This window comes from Arvicola amphibius, chromosome 1, assembly GCF_903992535.2.
Source record: "Arvicola amphibius chromosome 1, mArvAmp1.2, whole genome shotgun sequence".
Lineage (NCBI taxonomy): Eukaryota > Metazoa > Chordata > Mammalia > Rodentia > Cricetidae > Arvicola > Arvicola amphibius.
In genome coordinates, this window is record NC_052047.1 from 18,087,513 (window position 1) to 18,115,281 (window position 27,769).

The 27,769-nt window shown below is 35.3% G+C and overlaps 1 protein-coding gene across 4 annotated transcripts; it reads right to left on the reverse strand.

The window, feature by feature from the left end:
• Positions 1–448: 448 nt before the first annotated feature.
• Positions 449–27,741, reverse strand: Ythdc1 (YTH domain containing 1). 4 transcript variants are annotated; one of them, XM_038333282.2, is made up of 17 exons: positions 27,391–27,741; positions 19,837–19,938; positions 18,799–19,127; positions 18,269–18,686; positions 15,826–15,915; positions 15,293–15,346; positions 14,587–14,681; positions 13,321–13,429; positions 13,116–13,233; positions 9,732–9,816; positions 8,510–8,676; positions 6,020–6,102; positions 4,952–4,988; positions 4,816–4,855; positions 4,661–4,723; positions 2,839–2,973; positions 449–1,409 (listed from the first exon to the last, which is right to left on the reverse strand). In XM_038333282.2, the coding sequence occupies exons 1-17, from the start codon at positions 27,416–27,418 to the stop codon at positions 1,185–1,187; spliced, it is 2,178 nt and encodes a 725-aa protein (XP_038189210.1). In that variant the 5' UTR covers positions 27,419–27,741; the 3' UTR covers positions 449–1,184. The 4 variants fall into 4 exon arrangements, with proteins under 4 accessions (XP_038189210.1, XP_038189205.1, XP_038189222.1 ...); XM_038333277.2 differs by having other exon boundaries at positions 4,816–4,879; XM_038333294.2 differs by lacking the exon at positions 15,293–15,346.
• Between the last annotated feature and the right edge of the window lie 28 nt (positions 27,742–27,769).

The following is a 27,769-nucleotide window of genomic DNA, read 5'->3' on the forward strand; positions in this document are numbered from 1 at the left end:
AAACACAAAACCATGTGTTGATTTGTACAATACTCCTAATACAAAGACTCCTAAGTACAATACTGTCCAAAAGAAAACAGTAAAAATTCATTCCCAATGTTTAGATAGTTAATTTCATACAGGCCAAACTTCAGATACAAGAAATTAAAATGCAAAAAGAATTTAGAAACTTTTTATGTGGTTTACTATGTTAGAGAACTGTTACAAAGAAGGATCGACAAGCAATGTATGAAAATGTGAAAACACTAAAGACTAAGAAACAGAAAACTGTAGAAAGCAATTCAATAGCAGATGAAAAGCCTAAAATACAAACCCAAAAATATCAGATATATAAGTAACAAACTAAATTAACTACATAACCTACTCCATGCGATCTTATATACTAGAGAATATATTGCTATGCTTATGCACTATAAAACTAGCAATCAGACAAGGAATACAGCATGTGTCAATCTTTACCAATTTATTTCATACAAAACAGTAGCAATGTAGAATGTGGGGTTATCTCCTGCTGCCACACACGCAAAATAGTGAACATTCCAAGCCGATGTACAGTTTAGAAGGAAGGCTAAACAATAGCATCAACCATGCTACTGAACATGGGAACTTTTTATTTAAAAATACTAAAAATTAGATAGCAATGTCTTCTTAATATTGCTCTCATCATTGAAGACTAAAAAAAAGGTGACTTTACAGGTTTAAAAAAAGAGGGAAGAGGAGAAACCAAGAGGTTGCTACAACACTGCCATACAGTCAAACCATCATACTTCAATATTTGCATACTTGATAGCAGCATTATTTTTATACTGAACTGTGTGCAGCTACATGTAGAAACACAAAGCAAAATACTATGGCAGTTATTGATCAAGATCAAAAAGAAAGAAAACAAAATAACTCTAGGATGAATATACTGTAAAAAGAACATTTATAGAGAATGAATCAATATCTACATTCTTGGACTGTTCCATTCTGCCCCAATAAAAGTGTCAACTGTCAAATGTGCATTTTTGGCGGAACTGAGTTTTCCAGTTCTTATTCTACTGCATGCTTGGAATATAGATGATAATAAATCCTTCTACACAATGAGCTTTAAGTAGACAGCTGAAAATAAATTTACTACTTGTAAACACACAAAAAAAATACAATATTTTTGTTTATCTTCAATCACTGCTTCCAAAAGCACATTATCTTCGATAACGACCTCTCTCCCCTCGGTCTCTGTCCCGATCACATATTCGTTCCCTCTCTCTTTCTCGATCACGACCTCTGTCTCTCTCTCTGTCTCTTCTGTTATCTCTAGGGCGGTCTCGTTCTCGTTCCCGATCCCTTTCACGGGGTCTACTTCTCCGACCACTGACAACAGCTTGTGTGCGGCGAAGGAAGTCATCCACCCTCATATCATAATCATGCTAGGAAAAAGGAGAAAATTGATCAGCAAAGCAAAACTTTGCATGGAATTTATGAGTCCTCACAGTTGTCTGGTAAAGAAGAAATTAGAAGATGTGACCATGATTTCAAAGAACTTAATTTTGACACTTATAGCACTAACTGGAATCCACAAATCTTCCTGTAACTTCCTATTCAACTTAAAAGACTTAGGCTATAAACTTCTTACAACTTATTTACTAAGAATAGTAATTTAAGGGATTTGATTAAATAAATTTTTGGGAATCTGATCAACTCAAAATTTACTTCTGAACTGTAAGAAAATTTATTTCAGTAATACTGGGAACCTATCACACATAAAGCTAACAATGCATTTTGAAGGATGAAAAGGATAAAGGTGGTAAAGCACAGGCAGATGACTGCGACACATTTTCAAAATTCAGCTTCAATGTATAGAAAGCAAGGTTTAGAACAATTCTATACTACCTTGCATATATAAGTAAAATGCGAATGTATTATAGACACAGATTATGTTTTAATTAATCATTACTAAATGAAGGTCCATAAAACAGAACTTATTTGCAAGGGCTAGTTAACTCCAGAAATCTTGGATTGCCTTTCTAGTCAGACTGTTACTGCTTTCCTTTTCATAAGGCTCACTATGAGCATGCACACAAGATTTCACAATAAACTTAGGTTTTACCATATGTAGTCTATGTATTATGACAGAAAAGTAAGGCCTGTCAGTAGCCTAGAAATATTTATAGAATGTTAAAAGATTTAATTTAATGGACTCTTTTACTGAATTTAAAAAAAAAAAATCTCAAAGATAGGATATGAATTTACTGTTCTGACCAAAGTTCTGTAATATGTATTCTTTATTTTTAACATTAAACTACCATTCACAGTTGCCAAGCTTACATGTGTACGGAAATATCCTTCCAATCAAGTACCAGAAAACAATTTTCATTAAGTACACACACACACAAACAGAAAATTGGTTTTAATAAACAACCCTATTACGAGAGAACTACTTAAGAATCTCTGTGTCACCTGGTTACTATTTTTAAATAAAACTGGGTTAAAAATATGATTTAGAAACTACCTTATAATTTATCATCCTACATGTAAATTTACAAAAATTTATATCAGCAGTTTTAAATTATATAGTCAATAATTAAGATCCTAGTTTAGGAAGAATATTGTAATTACATTTCTACAATGCTTAGACACACAGTGTTTCAACTCATGAAATAGGAAATACAAGCCCATCTAAATATTACATAAGGACATGATCAACTGTTTTAATGAAAACAAGTTGCAAATTAATATTCAGATTCTGTACTAAGAATATAAATGGTTTATCATGGAAATCTATCATACGCCCATATGTAAATTACCTATAGAAATTCTAAGTAATAGCCTCACACCTCTGCCTTTTTGTGCACTTACTACTCGTTTATCTCTGTATCTTGCTTCATGTGGTACAGGATGGTGTCCTGAGTAAGGGGGATGGGCTTGAGGAGGTGGAGCATGATGTTGGTAGTAAGGATGATGTGGAGGCTGTTCCATTCCTGGGTAAGGAGGCTAAAAAGAAAAGACCATCTACATAAAAATCTACCCTTGTAGATAAACCCATTCGAACTCTGATTCCCAATTCACATCAATTTCAAACAATTAATTTTACCATTATTACTCACATACATTGAAAAATATTAAGGTTCTCCCAAAACAGCCTTTCTATTTGTTAAAAAAACAAAGTCCAGAAGCTTTTAAAAATGCCAATAAAAAAAAACTTTAAAAACTTTTTTAAGGGGCTGGAGAGATGGCTCAGTGGTTAAGAGCGTTGGCTGCTCTTCCAGAGGTCCTGAGTTCAATTCCCAGCAACCATATAGTGGTTCACAACCATCTGTAATGAGATCTAGTGCCCTCCTCTGGTGTGTGGGCATACATGGAGGGAGAATGTTGCATACATAATTAATAAACAAACAAACAAACAAATAAAGCCTTTCTTAAATTTTTTTTTTAAAAATGCCAATATAGGGGCTAGGGGATAACTCAGTGGGTAAAGGAGTAAAGAAAGACACCTGCTGCCAGGCATGATGACCTGAGTTCAACCCCTAGGACACATGTCTGTGAATGGAATTCACAAGCCCAAAGACACATCAGTAATATAATTTAAGATGCTATTAAAAAATTAATAAAGGGCACATGATAGATTTTAGCATCAAGTTCATCTTGATACTTCAGACTCAAAGAATTTCCAGTTAATCTGTATGTATAAGAAAGTATAAAACTACCTCAAGTGAAACCAAAGACATATAAGGTCACATAACAGCATTTAAAAATAAGGAAGAAACACAGAGGCACTTCATATACAAAGTTTTACTTCTTGGAAACTACTTCCAGGCATTCTTAACATGTTAGAATATACTTTAAGAAAAATATCAAATTTTCCTGAAGACAGATAATTAAAACTCAAAATTTAATTCAGCCTTATTTTTAAATGGACCTAAACTGACTTGATATCCCATTAGGCATAATTAGAAACTTCACATGAATTTAGTGAATTTATTTTCTGCACAATCCTAAATTGACACTATTTGACTGAAGGGTAAACCTTAAGAAATGTATCTAACTGTTCATTTCACTTATCAACACATATGGCAAAGCAACCAGACATCTGTGCACAAACTACTAGTCTGTCTGATGAGCCAAAGAATGAATGGCCAGTAAATTTTATGAATGAAGTAAACAAGATGTTATTATGGAACTTGATCAGAATGTTAGAAAGATGAGAGAATAAATCTCATCACCCAGTTAAGAGCTTATACTAACCATTACCATGTTTTACACATATCTACAGTAAGCCCATACTTAAGGATAAACAATCTTCTTTCATTTTAAGACATTATTTATCACCAAAAACTTGTATGTTAAGCTTTTGTTGTTGTTGTTATTGTTCCCAAGTAATAAAAATGTGAAGCAAAGTCTGAAAAATATATTATTAATACGTGCGGCAAAAATAATGGGCAGTAAAGACATTTAAACACAAACAGAGCATAGATTCAAACCCATGGAGATGAAGCTGTGAGTGACATTAGAGGAGAATAGGGACACAGACAAGAACAACAGAGGAGATTCGCCTCTGATCTTGATTGACAATGGGTAATAGGTGTTACATTCTAAGTATTTGAAATTAAACACTGTAAAATGAAGTTAAAATAAAGAGTATTACAAAATAGAGTAATGAAGAAAATAGAGTAATACAAACCATTCCTTGCCAAGGCGGTGGTGGTCCCATGTTATGAAATTCCCTCACATAATCATTGTAGGACTAAAATAAAAGATGATAATGTTAATAATAAATTAAAATAGAGGGAATACAAATCAGACCTTAGCTTCAAATATGTAAATTTTAATGCTTACCCCATTTAAAAACACATCTCGGCGAACTCCTGAAAATCGTCTGTTGGGAATAAGATTAGTGAAACTAAATTCAGGTAATTCATAAACTAGTTCCAAGAATGTAATTCAAAGCTAAGCAAGAGTGAACCCAACTTACCTGTCAACTTCCTGGTATCGGGGATCCTTTAAATACCCTGTTCAAACATCAAATTTCATGTTTTTACTACAGCATTACAATTAAACTTTCCTTGCCCTTGTTTCAATTCTTCCCATGAAAAAAATATACTTCAAATGATTTTATTCATTCAACTACTTACTAGAGGTTTACCCATGTATCATGTGAGCTAAGGACAGAGGACTACCTTGAGTGTACAGTGTGAACTGGTTTGAGGACACTGCAGCAGAATCTTTCTAAGAAATGTTTACCTTTCACCTTTAGAACTTATGGCTATGAGTTAAAGAATGAAGACTCAAAAAAGGACACAAAATTGCAAAAGCTGCAAAAATGAACATGTATACTCCAAGAACCATGTAACAAAACAAAATCTACTCTATCCCCTGCTTCCATTAGGAAGGATGCAACAAACTAATATATAAAAGTATCTGACTGGCCCTATTACTGGGGAAAAGTATTTGTTTTAATAGAACACAATTACCTTCTTTAGGGAAAAAGGATGCTACTATAAAGTCATTTGTTACAAAATACTCATGTATAATAATAACCAAAATTAGAGTTTTACAGATGTGTCAGTGAGAGTAACCCTTCTTTTATCCCAGTGAACAGTAAACTAACTGAATCGACACTTGGATGACAAGCCAAGTGTTTCCATCACTTTCAAAAATTGTACCAGGTTCTTTATATTTTTTAAAAAAGTGTAATTTCTGTTTGATTTTCAATTAATGCTGCATACTATAGGAAAAACTGCACATCATAAGGAACAGAAAGCACAACAAAATAGGTCAATTCTTTCTGCATCTTACACATGTACACATCAATTTCCATTTTGGCAGAGTAAGCAATTTCAGGTAACTAATAAATTATGATTCGCTGTAATAGAACAATCTAAACATGGTAGAGGAAGAATTACTAATTAGAACTAGCAAGGATTTCTTAAGGTTTAAAGTAGTCATGCCCTAAATATTCTTTACTTTTAAACCTATTGGAAGTTTTTTGTTGTTTTAATAATTTTAAGTCAAATAATCTTCAGGATTATAAAATATTAACCTGGTCTCTGGTGAAACTCAGGGGGATAGTCAATCCTTGGTTTCTTTCTGCTGTTATGAATATCATAATCTTCTGGTCGACGCCTACACAAATTAGACACATTAGAAATTAAACCAAAAACAGCTGGGAAAACAAACAGCAAAGCAAGATTTTGACAGAGATGAGTACAAAGAATAGCCCAGGGCCTACTTTAAAAAAAAAAAAATCTCCATTAATTTTTGGAGAACAATTTACCTTAAAGTTCTTAATTCCTCCAAAGGAAACATTATACACAGGAGTAGGTATCTCTGTAATCTCACACTATGAGACAACCCCAAATATTTCCTAATCCAAGCCTGTAAACCGCATTTTAGTAGACTAAACATAGAAGCAATTCTTTAACAAATCAGTTTTCTAAATATCACCATGCAGGTGAAAACAAGAGGAAAATCATACCAGCAATTATGCAATAACTTATTCTAAAAGTTATATTAACTCCAGTCTAAACAAAATGAAGAATGCCTTAAATGATGCCTCTGCTTTACACAAAACTACACTTCTCGTTATTATACAGAGAATTTTAAATATAATAAAGCTATGTAACAGAAGTTTTGAAAATGTTAGTTATCTGAAAAACTAGTATCTCAGCAACATTTACTTCCTTTAATAACATTAGTAATTAAGATATGTTTTTCCAGACAATGCCTTATAATAAACTGGCTCTCATGAACTGTCATGTAAGAAGTTTTAACATAGTTCATAAAACTAGGTCAAAGTTTAATTTTAGAAGGTACTGTTCTTCACTGTCTTTTATAAACCTTGATGGCTATACAATACATCATAAAAACATTTAATAATTTAGCATTTAATAAAAGCTAAACAAAAATAAAAACAAAAGCTCCAAAACATTTAGAAAATAACATATCCTTTTGCTATTAGTTTCAGATATAGTATAAAATATCTCAGCATCAAGTTTCTTTTAGCTATTTTTCTAAATACTGAATGTTTTCATTAAATTTTTCAACAAGTTACTCAAACTGCAAAGTTAAATCCAACAAATCCAAGTACCCCCCCAACAAAATAAAAACAGTTGCATCTACAATAAATAGTACTAAGAAAATTAAAAGCTGGTTTATAAAACAAACATACCGCTTTCTTGTAGTTTGGGGAGTGCATTTACGACCGGTATAAAACATGATAGTAACAGTTCATATAGTAGTCCAACTACTGACTTTTAAGTTGTAAGCCACATACATAAATGGAGGCCCTGGCAGGCTTGAGAGAAGGTGTAGTGGTGTTTAAGTATAGTTTGCAGTCCATTGCAAAACTGAGGAAAAACTTCACTTGTATATACTGTATTGCACTGGAAACCTCTTAGCTTAAAACTTCAAAAGACATCTTGGTGATCAGTCCTTTTAGGCCAAAAGTAAGGGGCTCTGCCAGGTTTCCTCCTACCTACTCGACAAAGTCCTTTTTAAGCTCAAAGAAATGGGACTCTTGTTGGATTATCTGTACCTACCACAGGTAGTTTCCACCAAAGGAAACTTAACCAAAGGTTTCATCCCATCAACCACACATCCAATAGTCTTTAGCAGAATATTTTAGATTTAGCTGTATGCAAATCTATACAGGGGAAGGTGTTGGGTAGAAGGGCTTAAATCAGTTCTTTTCAAAGACTTCTCTCCAATTCTGTAACAATTTAAACCCCCTTTTCCTGGAAAATGCTGTTTAGTTCATAAGGTAGTGATCGATAACCATGGCGATCCTCTAAAAAACACTTTAAGTCCACAGGTACTGCCAGCATCTGGAAAAGTTGTAAATAGACACAGCAACAGCCCTTCGTTTTGGTTTGTTGCCGGGTCTCCCAGGGCCACTTGATCCCCTCTGTAAAGAACCTATTGTTTTCAGAAGCTCAGCAGGATGTGTGAATTCACTGGGCACATGTTACAGAATATGTGGCAATGGGGTTAACACATCACGGTGACAAAATTGGAAACAGTCCCAATAATGCTCCTCTTGAGTATGAAATAACTTAAAACATTTTATCCTCTAAGTGAGGCGTCATCTTCTCAAAAAATATTAGTGATCCTTTATAAAAGTCCCATATTGTGATAAGGCTTATCCAGAGACACACCTGAAAGAAAAGGCTTTTTATAAAATATAAACAATTTTTGCAAATAAAGACTTCCTCCTCTTCCTCCTTTCTAACCTGTTCTTAGCAACAAAATGCCTACCTTATTTCAGAGTACTAGCTAGTCTAAAGTGGTCATCACTTGTTAGTAAATTATTTTTTCTGCATTACGAAAGATCCCCATTTTCCGCTTGAAAAAAATGACTCAGACCAAGGTGACCATGTGAAATCCTCAATGAAGCCACAAACTAGTCCATGCAGCTTGATTTGAGGATTTTCTCTTTCTTCTTTACCGCAGAACAAACTTTTGACGAATCACATTCCTCCATCATGTTATCCCGATACATGTGCCTATTATCAGTCCAAAGAACGTTTCTAACCTTCCCACATCCCGGACTGGTTCTCGACGGGATGGACGTCCTCTTGATCGAGGCTGAGAGTGCATTCTTCTCTTGTGACGCATTTTATGAATGAGCTGATACAAGTCAATACTTTCATCAGGGGGAAACAGAAGACAAAGCTGGGTTCCACATTCAAGTTCAATTTCCTGGAATGTTAAAAGTAACAATTAACAGCAAAATAGAACCTCTCAAAAGACATATAGTATCCTCATGTACAAAACTGAACACTGAGTTCAAAGACTTTTTTCTCAAGGAACTAAACACAAGATTCTAATAAGCTTAAAGGCTCATTTATATTTATTTATATAAAAACGCTTCCAAAGCCGGGCACTGGTGGTACATGCCTTTAATCCCATCACTCTGGAGACAGATCTCTGTGAGTTCGAGGGCAGCCTGGTCTATAAGAGCTAGTTCCAGGACAGGCTCCAAAGCTACAGAGAAACCCAATCTCAAAAAGAAAAACAAAAACAAAAACCACTTCTAAAGGGCTTAATGTATTTGAAAAATAGAAACTGCAAGTATATAATCTCACCCACAAATACAGCTGCTTAAAATTCTTACTGCTCTCTATTTCATTCTATCCAAAGAAATATTTGCAAAAAACACAAAAGTTATAGTCATTCACCTTAAAACAAAGAATACATCTGAGAAATACCTACAGAGAGGCAGACTAACCTACAAGCTTATACAAAATTATTACTTTTAATTACCAACACTTTACTCACATGCAATAGGAAAAATATGAATATTAAGGGAATTCTAAAATAAATAAAAAGGTTTGGGCTTACTTTAAATCATTGTAACACACGTTTAATTTGAAGACGTGTGCATATGTGTACATATCTGTCTCTTCAGAGGTCATTTTCTATTCAGAAAAAAGTTCAGCACATATACTAAAATCAGAATGATACAGACAAGAGTAGTATGCACCTTCCAAAAGGATGATGCAGACTCATGAAGCATTCCACATTTAAAAAAACTTACAATGAAAACTATAAAAACTGGGTCATTTCTCTCATTACTCTCTCTTCAATTTTATCAGTGAAAGTACCATTTACATGAGTTCCAACATTAACAGACCATCTTACTAGTCAATCAGAATCACAATACCTTGTTTTTCACAATTCACAGAAAGTTTTAGAGTGTCCTTCAATAAAGTTCTACAAATGGCTGAATAATGTAGCTTAAAAATTAAACAAACCTGTCCATCACGCCCAATCTTGACTGGCTTATGTTCATTCCAAGGGTTGGTGAGATGAGCTGATTTCGTGAAGGGCAATTCACGCCTAAATATAAAACAGTATAAATTAGATTCTTTTGAAGAATATTTTGAAGATGCTGTACTACGGTGGTAGTCAATCAATAATTAACTGTGAATTAAATGTATCAAAAATTTAAAGAATCATTTACACTGGCAGTATATATAATTCTCTATAGAGAGCCCCTTCAAAACCTAGCTCTTTCTCTAAAAATCCTAATACAGATGATCCTTAAGAATTACATCCTTTGTAAAACCCAAAATTGAAAATATGTTTACTATGTTTAACCTAACAAAACACAGCTTATCAACAAGGCACAATGAAGAGCATGGGCTATTTATAAAATGCAACAAGCATGAATCAGCTACAAAGGAAAAATAAAACTGGAAAGCACTGACAAGACCTCTACCACCTGTCTATAATGTGTACTATCAAATTAATGAACCTACAACACAAACCAAATTATTCAAAAGACACCCACCGTTGGTATGCTAAATGGCACACTACTATAACCCCAACCTTTCTTTTGGATGTAGATGGCTCCATTAATACCTGACTTTGTTCAATACATTTTTTAATTTTTCTTACAAGTTACCAGTTTAAAACATTCACGGGGGTAGGAGAGTAGAGAAGGCATAGAGAGATGGCTTAGCAGTTAGGAGCACTGGTTCAATTCCTAGCACCCACATGGCAGTTCATGACTGTTTTTAACTCGAGTTCCAGATTTGGTATCAATGCATAAAAAATAAAAGTTAAAAAAAAAAACATAGACCTGAAAACTTAACAGCTAATAAAATAGTTACAGATTATTATTTTTAATCGCTGGGAGTTTAATAGTACAATATCTAAAATAAAGGACTCTGCCAAACCAGACACATCATTTAGGGCTATGGATTTTTGTTACCATCAGTCATAATTAGACTGAAAAAATGGTACACCACTGGATGATACTAGTTACTCTCAGCCAGGATGTGACAGACAACTGTGATACCATAGAGAAAACAAAATTTAGTGTGAGAAAAAACAGCACTCATGATACATGTAGCACACTACCTACTCACAGTTAAAGAATAGGCATCTATCTAGTCACTTTTTGAACAGATAAGCTATGAATAATAGTGTAGATATGACTGGTAATATATTATTGCAGAGACCAAGACTCTGTAGGAGACAAATTTAACAAAGGAATATAAAACAGTGAGGCCTTTTTTATGTGATATAATAGTGGTTTGGCTACTGATAATAGGTTTAATTCTGGTTAGATGGTATTCTGAGCTCAGCCCAGATGGCAACATAATCACTTAAAACACGCCTCCTTTCTTCCTTGTATACAAGCATTCACTCTATTCCAACTTTAATATGGCTACAAACTACCTGAATTATTAGGAGTTCAAACTCAGAATGGGTTTCAGGACTCTAGAATATTTAGTATTTTTAACTCTGACAATGTAATGCAAATTCCATTTTTGTAGAGAAAAGAAAAACTCAGTCTTCAAATGACTTACCTGAAGTATCAATTTAGCAAGTATCCATAAAACACTGCGTCCTCCAACTTTCATGAAATTACACTTTAGTAAAACTTGAGTATTAAAAAGTAGTTTTACCTAAGAAATTATACCTTGGTACACCTAATAATTTAAGAAACTAAAAACCTTTTAGCCTTAAACTTTATATCAAGTCTAAGTAAGCTAGATTATTTATTTCGGGGTATCCTTGTGAATTGCCATGCTAAACACAATTTAAGTTTAGTTGTAAGTTAGCAAGATAGTAAGATAGTCAATGTAAAAAAAAAATGTTACTATCAAAATAATTTACATCTTTTAAAATTAAGAAATTTACCAATCTGAGAATATAAAAAATCAATACAAGTAACAATCTGACAGAATATACTATAAAATATAATTTTGTGTTTTGTTCTCAAAAAATATATCACAATGACAAACTTTCACATTATAATATTTCCTTTGGTCTTTACAATTATGCACTCGCCAAAAAAAAAAAAATTTACCTGTATCAACTAAAAAACAATCTATCAACAAATTTCCATAATAGTGTGTGTGTATATATGCATAAGGTCAATTCTCTCCTTTTAAACTAGGCCCTCAGATATCATATCAGGTACCTTTACCTGTATAGAGCCATCTCACCAAAATTTGAAAGTTGGTATTATAATAACTTTAGCAAATTATTATTTTTTTTAAAAACTACATATTTTTTAAAAAACTACATACATGTAAACCAGGAGGGAGGGGGAAGAGTCACCAGCATCAGCAATACTCTCATTCCATTGTACTGTAATTATAGATTTTAAAATATATTTTCTACATGTTATTGTATGTACATTTATTTTGGCAAAATGTTGTGTATAAGAAACAAAACATACTTCACTCAATTTTAAATTTATTTAACAAAATTTGAATGTCTTTCAGGTTTATAGTAAGTGATCATAAAGTGATTTGTGGGCTGGAGAGACAGCCCAGTGTAAAGAGACACTGTCGTTCAAGTTCCCAGCACCCACAGTTGTGGGTTCGCAACTACCTGTAACTCCAGCTTTAGGGGAACTGATGCTCTTCTAGACTCTGTGAGCGCCCACACTCACATGAAAACAGACACTTATACACATAAAAGGAGTTAAGAGTCAGGTGTAGTGGTGCAAGCTTTAATCCCAGCACTTATACTGCAGAGGCAGAAGGATTTCTATGAGTACAAGGATAGCCTGGTTTGGAGTAGGTTCCAGGATATCTAGGGATACATAAAAAGAACCTATGACCTTATCTCAAAATAACAAAAACCAAACAAGAAAAAAATCTTTGAAACAAAAAATAAAATCTTAAAAGAATTTGGCATAATTTTGGGGCTCTATAATCAAAGGCAACCTAATACAATATTCCCAATTAGCTTCATGAAGTATTTCCTGGCTGGGGCATATTACTATTCTTATCCTTTTGGCTCTTCTTTTCTTTATCACTATCAATGTGGTTCTCATACAATCTCTTGGGGTATTTATTTCCCTCCCCATTTTGTTTCTTAAGTCTGGCTTTTAACTCAGTGATCCTGCCTCTGCTCACTCTCATGTGTTGATGTTGTAGCTGTGTACCACCACGCTTAGCTTCCTTATTTGTAACACTTCTAATGCCTTTCAATTCCATAAGTCAACCTGTAAAGACCAGAATTCATCTTGTTCATTTCAGATATTTAATGTTGTGTGTACTATATGAACATGCCATGAAATTTCCTTTAAGCTATCACAGCATTTTAACATTATTCTCAACCAGTTGCTCATTCAAAACATGCCAAGTTCCTCTATACTAGTGTGTGCAATTTACCTGCAAATCCAGTCAATTTTAAAGACGCCTCCAAGCATTTTAGCACTCATTCCTGCTGGAAGCACCCAGTGTATAGGAGATCCACCATGATGTGACTCTGAAGATAGTCTGGCAAAACCTAAGGAACCACAGTATCACCAAGTAATTTAAGTGTTGATATAACTATTATTGTTGTATGTAAAAAATAAATTACTTTTATTCTTACCTTGAAATTTTCCACTTTCTCTGACAGAAAATATTAAGATAACACTCCTTGCAGATCTGAATGCAAGATTCAATTTCTTCTCATTTACAGGCAATGTGGACCACACACCCTATAAAAATAATGAAAAGGTCACACTCTGAAATTAAATTCAAGTCCATTAACTATCAAGCTACTATGTTGTCTTTGAAATTTAAGAAAGCTCTAACAAAAAAGTCTAATTTATTTGATGAAAAAGTAATTGGAAACTACTTATCTGATATATATATATATATATATACACACACATAATATATAATATAAAAATACAAAATTAACAGCTTTACAAAATCTTAACAAAGGGAACTGTCAGGAAAATCTTACAAACCGGAATTCTGTAATATCAATAACTATAGTTATCCTAAAATCAAAGTAATTTATACTGGTAGGTATATTACTAAAAACTTAATGTCAACAGTGCAACTAATCACAAATTTAAAGTGGCCTATCAGCAGTAAAACCATAAATTTAAAAAGCAAAAATGCCAAAATTCTAGTTCAGAATTTAAGTTGAAAAGGTCTATTTTTAACAAGAGCTGAAACATAGCTACTTAAACTCCTGAAGCAGTTTTAACCAATTTTTATTTAAAAAAAAAAAAAGGTGAAGACAAAGAAGCCCAATTTTCTTTAGCAATCTGTGATCTTTTTATTCATGTTTTATAGCACATCATTACCTCAGTTTAAAACAAGTAGGGTCATTCTCTTTGTAAAGTTTTGTGTAATCATTGATCCAAATCAGAAACACTATTAATACTGACTGAAATATGCTTAGAAATGTGAACGTTCTGATAATCAATTGAAAACGTTCCTCAATTTAAGAATTTGGAAATATAATAACTGGCGTAAAGATAAATGTACTATATTTCTGCAGTATCCTCTAGCAACTGATAATCTTTTTGGTAAAATCTCGGGTGGACCTTTAAAGCTACAGGTTCCCCCTTTTTTCTAAATCCAGATATTAAATATATTAAGGGCTGGATATAGGAAGAAATATTAACAGAAACACATCTATTACAGTATAAATGACACTCTTCAACACAGCACTATGGTTTCTAGGGTGAGAAAAACGTGAACTCATACCACTACCAGGTGTCCATACTCGCCAGAAAGCAGATCTAGAGTGGCAACTGGGAAATTCAAAGCATCTTATACTATTGGAGGTAGTTTTCATTGATCGTTGCACATCAACATTTTAGAATTGAGACTATTTCAATAGGGTTAATGCTAATACCTTGGCTTTGGCAAGAGACACATTCTCGTGGTTGTTACTCTTTATGAGGAAAAATCTTGCATCCTGAAGGACATATTTGAGTTTACTGGTTTGATCTGAAAAACAAAACAAAACAAGAAAACAAAAAACAAAAAACAGAAATCCAGTTTCATTAATTTTATACAACCATACTAAACTAGCCCTCCAAACCCAGCTAAACTGTAAAAACTCCAGTCACCCAATCAACCTAGAAAGCTCAGGCACAACAGAATAAAGTAAAGTAAAGAAGAGAGAACCAGCACTGTGCAGGGCAGCCTTACCCAGCGATGTTCCGTTATATCAGACCCACACCTAAGTACGACAATGTTTTCAAGTTCTAAACTATTATCAGATTCATCTAAAGATTGATATAGACTATTATGCTGTTAAACATATGTCCAAATGTTTGAATATATCAATCATTATGTCTAGAAACTAAAATATTTTTATGTTTAAAAATATTTTATATTTAAATTTTTATATTTAAAAATCTTTAAAATTATTGCGAAAGGCAACAAAAAGCAGACACAAATCACAGAATTTTCTGTTTAAGTTTATAATGCTTTCTCCCTTAACATGATATATCGGAACATGACCACATTAAACCAACTATTGATGGAGAACCAATAAGGTAAAATAATGACTTTATGGAGCATGCAATGAAAACAATTTCAAATTTAAATGATACCTTTTCGGACAGCACGAACGGAAGATGATAATTTCTCATGCTTCTTTTCTGAACCTGTATTTAGCCAAAGTACATTTGTTCAGATTGAGCTTTAATAGATGAAGACAAAATTTCTACAGTCTTGTCACATAAAATTCTCATTAAAGACAAAGTTAATTCTTCCTGGCGCACCCACACACACAAAAAAATATTTCTCAATGTGTACGAGTGTTTTGTTTTTTTGGGTTGTTCGAATTTTTTTCTTTTGTTTTTCCTTTTTTTGGTATATTTGAACAGTTTCCCACTCAGAAAACTAGTCACTGAATCATCATCTTCCAAGAGAAAAAAAAAGTGAAAATTGAAAAATCCACTGAAGCAGTAACAGAACAGGATTAAATAAGAAAAAGCTTAGTTTCCTCTAGAATTATTACACTGAACATGCCAAAATTCAGTACTAATGGACATCAACAATTCACACTAAACTACACAACCTCCACACTTTCTTAAGCAGGTTATAATCAGTCGTTTATAATCCTAAAATTAAATGAAATTACCTGCATATGACTCTGATGCAGAACTGCCACTTCTATCAAAAACAATGGGTGATATACCTCGAGCTCTCTTCCTTTCCTTCTTTTTCTCATCTAAAACAAAAAATCCAGACAAGTTTTTAAAATATCACAATACAAAAAAAGCTCCAATAGGCATTTCAAATGAGAAGTTGTCCTCGATCTAGTGTTGTTATTCAGCTCTTAAACATTAACCGTGTTTCTTCTTCTCATTGTTTAACTTCCTCAGTCTCATTTAAAAAAAAATACTTCTAAGAAATGTTTGACCCTGTCACGCATTTCAATAAAATATTACATTTTTTCCCCAAAGCTGTGATATGTTTAAATTTTATTCCCTGAACATTTCAAGGGTAAAAATTCCGAAAAATCTCTTGTGGCTAAAATCCCTCACAGAGATAATAGAGGGAAAATACAAACAGGTAGAGAAGATCTTGCCCAGCTGAATTTATAGCACAGCAAACCTGACATAATAAAGGAATTTCTAGCATTTTATATAAAAAACTTGTACTATCTTTAAGTACATGGAAAAGTTACTACTCTGGTCAAAAGTATAATGGAACTCTCCTAGCACCAAAAAAGCTTTGGCTACTAAGTATAAATTAATAAAAATTCTGAGAAAAGGTAAGCAGGAGAAATTGAAATGTAATCTAGCTAGAAAGCTAGTGATACTGAACTTAAATGTGGTTCCTAATGCTTAAAAACCGGCATATCCAAATCAAAAATTTCAAAGTAACCTCATATTTCTTTCAAGTAATATATATATAAAATTACCTAAGAAAAGTTACCTATGGATAGTTTCTTAAGTAAAAGCCACATAAAGAATTTTCAGTTCCAGGTATCTCTTTTATAACAATCTATTATTAAAAATTATGAATTTGTTGTAAAATGAGAAGCTACCCTTTAAATTGGAAATATATTCTCCACAAAAATATAACATGAAGTATCTACTATACTACTAACAAATTCACCTAAAAACTTATTAAATATAAAAAAAATGTTTCAGGTCCTAAGCATTTTAGCAAACCCCATTATTTGATTCAATACCCAAATACATACAATCCTGTAAAAAAATTTTCCTCTAGTCCTATGGTTGGTTTCACATCTCCAGAATTAGTGATTCTTCACAATAGCAACATTTTTTGGTTTTGCTTTTGAAACAGTCTTACACAGACCAGGATAGACTCAAACCCACAATATTCCTGCATTACCATCCCAAGTGCCTAAGATTACAGGCTTAAAGTACCACACACACCTTGCCTATTGATTTATACTTCCTATCCATTACAGAGTATAAAAAAATTCAGCCATTAGTAAAATAAATGATAGAACAAACATCCTCAGACTTTTTACATCAAATCCAACTATCATCTATTCGGTTAAATACTTCTTTAAAAAGTATTTTTTTAGAAATATACTTCTGTCAACTGCATAAAAAGAAAGATAAATACTTAAATCCTCAAACCCAATACTCAAGTGAACACAAAGAGAAAAGCACTTCAGTTTCCAACTGCTACAAAACAACTGGTCGATTACTGTCATTGCAATGACCTACTAATAGCAAAATTCTGTAATATAGATTATGTCAATTAGGTAGTGCAGCTGATCTGATAGCATCCAGACAAAAAATGCCCATGAAACTGTAAGTACCTCTTTTTGCTGTGACCCCTGAACCTTTCTTCAGCAAAGGGCACCTTGTTCTTGTGAGGGGGCTTATGTTTCATTTCATAGATTAAGTAGCATAAAGGGAATTCTCTGTCCCATCTCACTTCGGAAGAGGTGGCTAGGGGCCTCTTTTCTCCCTCCCCTCCTCTCTCTGTCTCTCTCCCTTTATTTCTCCCTTCCTCCCTCCCCTTACCCACTGAATAAACCATAGCCAAACCCTTAAAAAAGGAAAGTAGTATTAAAGAGATAACCTAATTGATGGCTCTTACCCCGTCTTTCTAACAAGACATTTACACATCAGCCTCACCTCTACGCATTGAATAAAAAGAAAATCTTACATTTTGGGGAAAAATAATGTACTTGTTTACTTTTTTTTGCTCTACTGTCACATGATAGAAATGTAGGAGCATTCTACCATGAAAATGCCATAATAACTAGTGTAAAGATTCCATGTGAATATACACCAAATGCATATATATCTGAAAAAGCTACTGTCAGTGATGAAAATATTAAGAACCAATAAAACTAAAGTCTGAAATAGTTTCATATAAACAAACTTGGACTCACACAAATTTATACTAAACTTATAGCCAGGAAATATCCTGAAATCTATTAAATTTTACTCAAAATTATTAAAATGTATTACTTGATATTCATGGAAATGTAACTAAATATAAAAGGTAACAGAACAACCCCTTATCACCCCAAATCCCTCAAAAGGGAAGGAAAAACTGTCATATAAAAAAAATAAAAAACAAAACAGTACCTGAGCCATCCGTTCCTGACCCAGATCTGACAGATCCATCTGTGAAGGAAACAGACTCAGAACCAGAATCACTGGCCTCACTCCGGGTATCATAATCATTTCCCTCTTCCTTCTGATCTCTCTCGTCCTGTTCATACTCTTCCTCTTCCTCCTCTTCTTCTTCCTCTTCATCCTCCTCTTCCTCCTCCTCTGCATCTTCATCCACTTCCTCATCATCTTCTGCATCTTCGTCTACCTCTTCATCTTCCTCTACATCTTCTTCCACTCCTTCCTCTTCATTCTCAGTGTTGTTGCCCTGTTCCTCAGAAGAACCACTGCTCCCCGTCTCATGGTCAGAGCCATACTCTTCAGAGTTTACTTCTTCCTTTGAAGATTGGCTGGATCTGCTTGCACGTCTATCAACTTCAAGTCCAATTCTCTGATGTTTAAAGAAAAAGGGAATCAGCAGTCATTAATAGACAAGGTCAAGACGAGTAAAGTTCTAAAGCCTCAAAAAGAACTGCTTTATTATCTGCAATAACATTTACTACCTCAGAACCATCTGGTGTAGGAGACTTGGCCCTTCTTTCAGAATCCCTTTTCCGTAGACAAGCTTTTTCTGGTTGAGTCTTGTAAGGTTCTCTAGAAGAATTACTTGTCAGACGAACTTTCCGATCAGCATCTAGACGCTTGTTCCTTTCAGATCTTTGATATTCCTCATTTTTATATTCTGTAACCGACTTTCCTTTTGTACTAACTATTCTTTTATTATTGTTAACGGATGAGCTCAATGGTTTAGAAATCAACTGCCTTGAATGGATGGAAGGCTTTTGTCGCTTGCTGTCAGTCGATTCCATTCGTTCACTTTTTCTTTTTGATCCTTTAAATACAATTTTAAAAGACAGGTAAAAGTATTAGTGTTACTCTATTAATTTCACTGAGATTTACAAATAAATGTATATCAATCAGTTATAGGGAAAAAATACAAAAATAAACAGAAAAATCTCAATTCTTTAAATGCCTCCTAAAATATCTTAACTCCAGAACAAATTTAAACAAAACAGCTTTCCAACTGCCGAACTAAAAGCCCATTATTTGAAAGGCTTTAAGTTTTATTTTCTATGTGTTTTGGAACTGCATGTATGTGTGCCCCAGTGTGTCTGGTGCCTGCAGACATCAGTAGCAGGTACTGGATACCCTGTAATTGTGACCTGACACGGGAGTGATGGAAACTGAACCCTGCTCCTCTTCCAAAGCAAGTGCTCGTAAATACCAAATTATCTTTCCAGACTTTTAAAAGTGTTTTTATTCATATGATTAGGGTCTGTTATGCAAAAGTTTATTGTGGGCTTTTGGTATTAAAAGTCAAGATACAAGTACAAAAGCAGAGATTTTACTTATGAAATTGAATCCAGCCGGGCACTGGTAGCACACGCCTTTAATCCTAGCACTTGAGAGGAAGAGGCATCCAGATATCTGAATTCAAGGCCAGCCTGAACAGGCTCCAGAGCTACATAGAAACTGACTAGGCGGGGGGGTTGAACACCCTACTTAAACCGTGAATTTTGACAAAAACCCCAGATTCTTACCTTTTTTCTCATTCTTATCCTGTTCACTCTCTGGATTGTAGAGTTCATCATCCTGTTCTGGTACTTCAGTCAAAATATCATCTAAAACATTAAGTTCCCCATCTGCAAACACATTTAAGAAATAAAAAAAAATCAGTATTATTAATCATTTACTTTTTAATACTTACAAAAAAATCATTTATTTTGAGTAATTAAGAATGCTCATGGGGGCTGGAGCAATGGCTCAGAGGTTAAGAGCACTGGCTGCTCTTCCAGAGGTCCTGAGTTCAATTCCCAGGCACATGATGGCTCACAAGCATCTATAACGAGATATGGTGGCCTCTTCTGGTGTATAGGCATACATGCCAAAACACTGTGTACATAATAAACAAATCTTTAAAGGAAAAAAAGTCCATAAGGGGTGGGGGAATTGTGGAGAGAACGGGAAGAGAGGGATTGGAAACTGGGATTGGTATGGGCTTGGTATGTAAAATACTGTTTTTAAAATTTAAAAAATAAAACTGTTTATAACCTCCAAAGAGCTTTTACTTAAGGATCAATCTCATTGAACAATAATGTATATACACCAGCACTCGGGAGGCAGAGGCAGGCGGATCTCTGAGTTCGAGGCCAGCCTGGTCTACAAGAGCTAGTTCCAGGACAGGCTCTAGAAACTACAGGGAAACCCTGTCTCGAAAAACCAAAAAAGTATATACATATAATTCTCATCTCTCAAACCATATAAGGTATGAAAAGACGGTACACACTAGTTGGCTCAAGTAATCAGTATCACCAAAAGGATACAAATCACCATCACAAAAACTCCAAATATGGCTCACTTAGGTCAGAATAGTAGTTTTGTGATATTAATATTCAAAAATGCACAATCTGAATGTCTATTATGAAACACACACACAAAAAAACATTTCAGAATACAGGAAACGAGACAAACATAGCTGTATGCAAGAATTCTTGAGTCTTAATTCTGTGATTATGATAACATGCTTAAGGAAATTAAGTACTTAAGGGTAAAGGTGCACCACACCCATAGCAAATAGTTGAAGAAAAAGAAAAAAATACGAGTCTGCAAGCATATACCCACATATTCAATGAAGACAGATCAACCTGAAAGCAGAATGCCAGAGAGAAACACAAATGTGACAAATAGTGACGTTTACAGAATGCACTTGGAGTACACAAAAATTTGTTGTACTACTTCTGTAATGACTTTTTTGATCTGAAATTGTCATAATAGTTTTAAGAATAAAAACTACTGAGACTGAGCAGGGGATTTTCAAACTCCAGACCAGCCTGAGCTACAAAGCAAAATAAATGTACTAAAAAACCCTAAATATTTGCAACCTGATAATAAGATTCAGTTGCTCAGAAAGGCAACTCTATCTAAACTGGCATATTCCAGTCCCCAAAACTTAGATCAATTTTGCTGACCAACCCTGCAACTAAGATTCAGAACCAGGGTTTTGACTTGGCCCACTAACATCTACCCGGCCTGGATGAAGCATGTGATGGGGACAGTACTGGTAGGATCTCCATAACACATTACAGGATATCCAAGGAGTCCCACATAGACAGAACCAGAGGCCTCGAAGCAAACCATTGACTTTTGTGCAATGAATACTTGCATGTAAAGATACATGGATTAAAAGGCTTACTGCGACTTTGTGCCACACTACAGTTTCCATGGTGAGATTTTTTTCCCTTATTTTTCCTCTTACATTTTATTTTACTGAGGGCAGGAGGTTGCTTGGGCAGACACAAAGGGTCGGTCAGAAAATGAATGGAATTGAGATGTGAAAGACACAAAGAATAAAAAGTTAAAAAATAACTTTGCAAATTTGCAATAAGAAATTATACAGTCATAAAACCCGATGAAACAATTATAGTAAGCAACAAAGCCCATTCGAAGCAATGAGGTTAATAATTATAGGAAAAGAAAAAGGGCTGAAGATACCTGTAACAGTTAACACAAGCAATAAGAAGCAACATTACACAGAAAACAAAAATGCTTTCCATTTATGTAAGATGAAAAAATTAAATCTGTTACTGGCATTACTGACTTCTCTGGGTGTTATGAATATTTATCTGTACTTCACCACTTTTCTAAAATGAAGAAATAAGTCATATTTCTTCATTTACTGTTAGTGAAAATCAAAATATGTTGAATAAAAAAGGAATATATCATCTAGATGTGTTTTCACATAAAGATCCTTCAAGATCAGAATGAAGATGGCAAGTACTATTTTAGACACTACCTTTTAAAAAAAATAAATAAATGGGTTAGGGGCCGGAGATTATGATTTCGTGGTTAAGAGCACGTGTTATTCTTACAAGGACTTTGATTTGGTTTCCAGAACCCACAAGGTGGCTCACAATCAATCTTAGCTCCAGTTCCAGGGATTCCAACACCATCTTCTGGACTTTGTGAGCATCCTGCACACATGAGGTACTCAGACATACAAAGCACTCATACACATGAAATTAAAAATCTAAAACAAACAACAGTTTTCTAGAAATAAGCCAAATTTAGAATTATGCTTAAATTACACGCTCAAAGTTCTTTTAGCAGTTAAAAAAAGTGGCATCAACTAGTTTTGAAGGAATGAAATACATTCACAGAAAACAGTGAAAATCTATGAAAAAATACAGACCATTGAAAATAGACAAATTTTTTCATAAAAATAATTTTAATGGGAAATAACCCCCCAAAACAGTATTACATCTCATGAGCTAAATATAAAACAAAAAACCCCACACAATTTAAATTTCAAAGGCACACCCACATCGTAATTCCTTATAAAAAGCAATTTTACAGCATAATGTTTTTAAAAATTTCAAATTCGGGTACTGACTGTTGTTTCAGATGTCTACAAACTTCCAAGATAAATACTAACTATGCAATGCCTACTTAAGAAAACATCTTATTGCTAGCATCTTAGCACCTTCACTATATGACCGTATGAAATAAAGAAGGCAGAAAGAATTAGAAGCTCAGGGTTACAGTGGTGGCTTAGTGGCTAAAGGCACTTTTTCTTTTTGTTTTTGTTTTTTTGGTTGTTTGAGACAGGGTTTCTCTGTAGCTTTTGGAGCCTGTCCTGAAACTAGCTCTTATAGACCAGGCTGGCCTCGAACTCACAGAGATCCACCTGCCTCTGCCTCCCAGAGTGCTGGGATTCAAAATGTGCGCCACCATCGCCCAGCAAGCACTTCTTCTTGCAGAAGACCAGCATTTGTTTCCAGAACCCACATGGCAGCTTACAACCATTCTTGACTCCAGTCACAGAGATGGATGCCCTGTTCTGACCTCCACAGGCAAAAACACTACTACACATAAAAGAAAACTTAAAAAAAAAAAAGAAGCCAGAGGATCTGGTGGCCATGTCTTTAATTCCAGCACTCAGGAGGCAGAGGCAGGTGGATCTCTGTGAATTCAAGGCCAGCCAGGTCAACAGAGCAAGTTTCCAAGGCTACCCAGAGAAACCCTATCTTGAAAAACCAAAAAGAAAAGCTAGCCAGAAGTACTTAAATAGTGCAGGTAAATATGAGTCAGGAGTTCAAGCTTTCAAAATCTACAATTAGATGAAAAACAGGACACAACACGAATGCAAAGTATTTTTTAAAAGTAGCATGAATTTCAAATTAATTGTGCCCCAAACCTTGGCTTTGTATAGCCAGAAACATTTAAAATTCACTTAATCCAGAAAACCAATCTTCCTAGATGAGTAGTTTTATTTGTACTATAGTCTGTAACAAGCTAAATACAGGCTTAGCAAAATTTGGCAGATATGTAATATAACCAGGAATTGTTGTGATTCACAAAGCCTGACTAACCCTTAACAAAATGTTTTTCTATTCCCTGATATAAGTGACTACATTTTATTTTCTCTATCACTGAAACCACTAATGTATTAACTGAAATAAGGCAGGAAACTAGGAGATGAAGAAATTTAGATTATCTATAATCTAAATAATTATGAACTGGGAAATCCAGTCTTTGAAATCTAATTTTCCCTACTTCTAACCTGACACTATTAACAAACACACAATTCAATTAAAAATTTAAAACATACATGTGACATGAATGAGGAAGAGATGGAGAAAGGGCCATGGGAAACAATGAGATAGGGAAGATATGAGGGGAGAATCTAACAAAACACACCCTTGTTTGAAAATGTCATAAGGATATCTAATATCTTGCATGCCAATCAAAAAGAAATACAAATAATCATTGGAGAAAGGAGACAAACACCTAATGAGTGTTTTAACCTACAAAACCTTTCCTTACCACAGTGAGATCTTAAACCTTGTCCACCTCAACCCTCAGGCTCTATCATATTTAAAAACTGGATCCAGAGCATAAATCTATTCAGTAAATACACACAAGCCCCAATTATCTGCAGAAGCTATAAGACAGTAACAATCATTTTCCATTATTGCTCATGTTTCTGAGGCATCACCTGGGATCTATCAGAAGTTTAGTCTGGTAACAGAAGAAGCTAGAAGGGTATTAAGAATGGCTCAAGTATTTTTGGCTGAGAAAACCCAAAATAACCAGGGCTTCTTGGGTTTTTTTTCTACAGTCCCTCTTCTTTATGGCCGCTCCAGCATGGGTTAGAGCTCTCAGCATTATGTCCCAACACAGAAAAGTAGACAAAACATAGCAAAACCATCTCAGTTATTTAGAGACAACCAATAAATGCCTACACAGGTTTGAAGAGAGGAACAAAGTTCTTTACTATTGAGTGGAAGATGTTTTCAAAACTAGTAAATAGTAGGTACTATATAAGAATTCAAGCTGATTCCTCTGCTGACTGGTTGTAAAAAGTATACTTTGCATACACTTCATTTTTCAACTTAAAATGAACTAATTATAAAGAAAGGAAACTAACAACGTCATGCTGTTGTCCTTAAAAGATCATTGCCCTTAAATAATCATCTCTGATATTTAAGGATAAAAAATAATTATCTTCAATGTAATTAAAAAATAATTTATCTGGGGCTGGAGAGATGGCTCAGAGGTTAAGAGCACTGGCTGCTCTTCTTCCAGAGGACCTAAATTCAATTCGCAGCAACCACATCATGGCTCAAAAAACATCCTCTTCTGGTGTGCACACAGAACACTGCATACACAATAAATCTTTAAAAATAAGTTTTTTTTTTTTTTTGGTCTTTCGAGATAAGGTTTTCTCTGTAGCTTTGGTGTCTGTCCTGGAGCTAGCTCTTGTAAACCAGGCTGGCCTCGAACCCACAGAGATCCTCCTGCCTCTGCCTCCCTGAGTGCTGGGATTAAAGGCATGCACCACCACTGCCCAGCTTAGGACAACTTTTTTTAAATAAACTTTCTATCACTTTGCTTAGCATTATTGATATTCTATACCACAGACTTTGAACTGTGGGTTTCAACCTGTTAACCATGTGGGGTGGTGAGACCTGACACCAGTAAAGAGTAATGCACAATAACCACAACTTAAAATGAAATGAATCTCAAGTATTTCTCACAGTGCTTACTATGTTACATAATTTACTGTTTGGACAAATTGTCAACCTGGTAATTTGTTCAGGTATCAAGGATTTATTGACGAATTATGGAATCAATGTTTTTATTACAAAGACCAATTTAAGATCTCCTAAGACTTTCTTTAAAATTCATTCTGGGATTTACACACAGGAGTTGCAATTTTATGCCAACTGAGAGGGATTTATTAAAAGCTAAGTTTTCACAAGACTAAGATTCTTAGAGGGCACAGTTTTATAATTTGCTGTAAAATATGTTACAATATTTAATATTCTCAATTTTCTTGTTCAAGTGTTACTTATTGATTCTAATTTTGCCAATAATTCTCAAGTGTCTGACAATGGTCAAATGAAACTAAGTACTTCCCGTAGACTACTAGCTGTTTGCATAAAAGAAATCTTGATTTTAACTGTAAAAAGAATCACTTGAACCAGAAAATGTAAATGAGAAAGCATAGTTTAAAAATTTAAGTTTTAAGTTAACTATTTCCAATAATTCTAAGCACTGATGAAAAATGATACCATTAGTTCTCAATAATACTTGATGTGTTTGGACTGCATCTTCCCTAGTAAGTACATTTCTAAAACCAAATGATCATTACTTTTCTTCACTTTGCATTACTGTATACTATTAATTTTTCTAAGGTTGGTCACTTTAAGAGGCAATGTATTAACAACTGAATCTTTGTCGCTGTTGTGTTTGGTTCACTTTGCCTAACTTGAGAGCTACTTGAACCCCATACTTGTGAGAAATTTCATCGCGACAACCAAAGTTTGAATGAATCTTTAATTGTTGATAAATTGACGTTAAGATCTTTTTTAAAGTGACCTCACTATAATTTAAAAAAGCAATTCCTTTATTTACTAACAGAATTCTTTGTTCACATTCCTTGAGGATGTCGCAGGGGCAATTCTGGGGTGCTAGTTTAAGGACAGAAAATAAAACTGCTATTAGAAGAAGAATTAATTGCTTAAGCAGGAAGAGTTGCAGATGCCTTTAATCCCAGCACTCAGGGAGCAGAGGCAGGCAGATCTCTGATTTCAAGGCCAGCCTGGTCTACAGAGCACGTTCCATAACAGTCTGGCACTAAGGAGAAACCCTGTCTCAAAAAAACAAAAAAAAAAAAAAAAGCAAATGACAAATTATATACTCTCACTCAACCCACTTCCAAAGCTCGTCTTCATTGAAGCATACCTACTGCTCGAAAGATCCAAAAAGCTTGATCTAAGTGAACAAATCTCCATCTCAAATTAATGAGACCCAGAAGCTTGAGCTTTATTTTATTTTCATCATACTAACTATTCCAAGACTGCCACGGTAGCACAAGAGCTGAGAAATAGCTCAGGCCAGCATCCATTCCAGACAGTTCTCCAGCGAACGTCCTGGAAAGTCAGAATTTCAGAAGAAATGGCATTTTATCAACACAAGTTCCTCCAATTTCTCTCCAAGTAATCTGCACCTATGTATTTCTGGCTGCATCTTTTTAAAGGGTATGTGCACCGTATTTCTGGGGGATGAGCTGACAGGATTTGGGGTGGGGGGGCCTGTTATTTTCTAGCATCTTCCTTTCTTAAGTAAGCGCTCAAGGAATACAACACAGTTCTTTATCTAAGAAAACAGAAGTTACTTTCAGGTATTTCTCCAAACTCATAATCCATCCATATCATTAAAACTGGCCTAACCATTAGTCTACCAACGCTACCTATGACATTTCCGAATAAGCCGATCAGAAAGATAGTTCGGAAAAGACGCATGACATCCGCATAATCCTCCTAGGAAACGAGCGTGGGGGCAGGCCCCTCGGGGCAGGCCCTCTCCCAACCGCTCCCGGGACGGCTACAGGCTGGGTCCAAAGTGAGGTCCGGGTCGAGGCAGAGCCCTGGTCGAGGTGGGAGGCCCCACGAGGGGAGGACGCCAGGCCCGGCCAGGCCTCTCGACCGCCCGCTCGACGCCAGGCCCGCACCTCCAGCCCCGCCCGCCCGCACGCCGCGGCTCCCCGGTGTCCTCGCCGGCCGCCCGGGATCCCCATCCTCCGCGCTCACCTTTCTCCTCCCGGCTGTCGGCCGCCATGGCTTCCCTCCGGCTTCCGCCGCCGCCGGGACGCGAGTCGCGCGGGCGCCGCAGCCGCGGCCGCAGGCGCACGAGTCCGTCCGTCAGTCCGTCCGTCCAGCGGGCCGCGCGCTCCGGCCTGACCTGCGCCACTCAGCTCCTTACGAGCACCCGGCCTCCCGGCCTCTTCTTCGCCTCCTTCCCGCCTTCCGCGCTGGCCTCGGGCGGCCGGGCCTTCAGCCTTCCAGTTGGGACTCGGCCACCACGGCGACGAGGGGGAGGAGAGAGAAACAGATGGCGACGGCGGGCGGCGCTAAAATGGAGCCTGCTTCCTGCCTCAAACAATCCCGCTCCCGAAATGCCTTGCGCTGT

What these genes read in the sequence shown, in the direction of transcription:
- Ythdc1 (XM_038333277.2), bottom strand. Translation starts at nt 27,418, where the DNA reads ATGGCGGCCGACAGCCGGGAGGAGAAAG. An exon ending in AGAAAGTGGAAAATTTCAAG is followed by an intron (nt 13,234 to 13,320) that starts GTAAGAATAAAA and finishes GTGGTTCCTTAG; the next exon opens with GTTTTGCCAGACTATCTTCA. An exon ending in AAAATTGACTGGATTTGCAG is followed by an intron (nt 9,817 to 13,115) that starts GTAAATTGCACA and finishes TTTTATATTTAG; the next exon opens with GCGTGAATTGCCCTTCACGA.